The sequence below is a fragment of the Guillardia theta genome (assembly GCF_000315625.1).
Source record: "Guillardia theta CCMP2712 unplaced genomic scaffold GUITHscaffold_351, whole genome shotgun sequence".
Lineage (NCBI taxonomy): Eukaryota > Cryptophyceae > Pyrenomonadales > Geminigeraceae > Guillardia > Guillardia theta.
Window position 1 is genome coordinate 13833 of NW_005434326.1, and position 2353 is coordinate 16185.

Consider the following 2353-nt stretch of genomic DNA (forward strand, 5'->3'; position numbering starts at 1 on the left):
GGCTGAGAAGCATCGAGGGACGAGGAAGAGAGCCCACCATAGGAGTAGCCGATGAGAACAACAAACATGGCGTTGCTCTCTGACAACGCGGGAAACGCCTGACAGAAATCAAAGAAACGTCAAGTCAAGCTCTACCATACACAAGTCAAGCTCTACCATACACAAGTCAAGCTCTACCATACACAAGTCAAGCTCTACCATACACAAGTCAAGCTCTACCATACACAAGTCGAGCTCTACCATACACAAGTCAAGCTCTACCATACACAAGTCGAGCTCTACCATACGCAAGTCAAGCTCTACCATACACAAGTCAAGCTCTACCATACACAAGTCAAGCTCTACCATACACAAGTCAAGCTCTACCATACGCAAGTCGAGCTCTACCATACACAAGTCAAGCTCTACCATACACAAGTCAAGCTCTACCATACGCAAGTCAAGCTCTACCATACACAAGTCAAGCTCTACCATACACAAGTCGAGCTCTACCATACGCAAGTCAAGCTCTACCATACACAAGTCAAGCTCTACCATACACAAGTCAAGCTCTACCATACACAAGTCAAGCTCTACCATACGCAAGTCGAGCTCTACCATACACAAGTCAAGCTCTACCATACACAAGTCAAGCTCTACCATACGCAAGTCAAGCTCTACCATACACAAGTCAAGCTCTACCATACACAAGTCAAGCTCTACCATACACAAGTCAAGCTCTACCATACACAAGTCAAGCTCTACCATACACAAGTCAAGCTCTACCATACACAAGTCAAGCTCTACCATACACAAGTCAAGCTCTACCATACACAAGTCAAGCTCTACCATACGCAAGTCAAGCTCTGCTTTGCTGCTTTACCAGGTCGGGGCTTCTCAGCTGCTGCTGGGTCATGGTGACGTGATCGCATTCGATCTCGCGGATGTTGACTTCAATCTGAGCCCGCGCCATCATCTGGCAAGGAGCAGCTGAGCGACGGGGGGGGAGGGAGGAGCACCTGGCGGAGGGCAGGAAACACTTCACGCCACAGCAGCGACACCTCCCTCTGACAGTCGCCGCTGGCTCGGAGGACGTAGACGTTGACGAAGGACCATGGGTACGGATGCCTCGAGCTCTGATTCCAACTTGTTCGCAAGCCTGTCAGGCAGTCAGCGCTTGAGGTGACGCTGCAGTCACCCGCGACCTTGCCCCTGCTCTCTCCCTCCTTCCCCTTGCACGTCTTTCGTTAGCGAGAGGAGAGAGGAGGAGAGGGTCTCACCGGCAGCCTCCTCGAACTTGTCCGCTTGTCGTTGTCGGTTGAGCTTCTGCGGCAGGCGGTGAGGAGGACGAGGACGAGGACGAGGACGAGGAGGACGAGGACGAGGACGAGGACGAGGAGGAGAGCCGGATCACACACTCGCACGATCTCCTTGGCCTTCACCACAGCCAGCACGTTGATAGAGGCTCGCCGGAGATTCCGCTGGTTCTTGCTGACCGTCTCCTCCCCCCCACCTGCCTCCCCCCCGTCACCGCATGTCAGCCGCCGCTGCCAGGACCTGGTCGTGAGGCAGCCACCGACCGCTGGACAACTGCCGGACGACTTGGACGATTCTCTCTCGCTGCTGCTTCAGAGAGCTTATCTTCCTTCGAACCGCCTTGGTCTCTCCTCGCGTCCTCTCCCGCTCCTGGACAGCCGAAGGTCACGATGAGGAGGAGGAGGCGGCAGCGGTACCGCATCCTGCCTTCCCGTGCTTCGATTGTCGGAGGAGAGCGAGAGCGAGTCTCCTGCTGCATCTGCCGCTGCTGAGTTGAGATCCTCCCCCTGCTGTCGCTCTCAGTGCAAGTCGTTGCCACTCACGGCACCTCTGCTGGCTCCAGTTGAGAGTCGGACTCCACCACCTGGTGAACGTGATCAGAGACCAGCTGGAGGGGAGCTGAAGCTCAACCTTGACATCAACCGTCGCAGAGGTCAGCACCTCCTCATCAGGCTCCGGCACCTTGACGAACTTCTGGCTGAGAAGCTCCCTCCTCCGATTCTGTCGGGCGATCAGGAGCAGCGAGCGAGGACGTCCATCACCTCGAGGTAGACGGCTGACTCTCTCTTCTGTCTCGCTCCTGTGACGTCAAGCTTGTTCGCCAGGGCGCTTGCCATGCTGACTCCGCCCAACACTCTTCGCGCTCCCACGGTAATCTTCTCCTTCATGTTCCTGCCCCTCAACATCAGCTGCAGGTTCAAGCGAGCAAAGCTCTCACCGGTAAGCGTATCTGCTGTACTCCGAGAGCCGTTCGCCCACCATCTCCTTCCACTCTCCTCCTCCTCCTCCCCTCTCTCCACGCTCGCTCCTCCTCCGTCTCTCCCTACGCTCCTGCCAT

General features: G+C 55.9%; 1 protein-coding gene across 1 annotated transcript; it reads left to right on the top strand.

Annotated features, from left to right (window-relative positions):
- Nucleotides 1-251: 251 nt before the first annotated feature.
- GUITHDRAFT_83234 (hypothetical protein) lies at nucleotides 252-905 on the top strand (the record flags this gene model as incomplete). Its single annotated transcript, XM_005818207.1, has 1 exon — nucleotides 252-905. A coding segment is annotated over one exon (654 nt), but the record flags the coding sequence as incomplete, so codon positions are not given.
- Nucleotides 906-2353: the final 1448 nt, after the last annotated feature.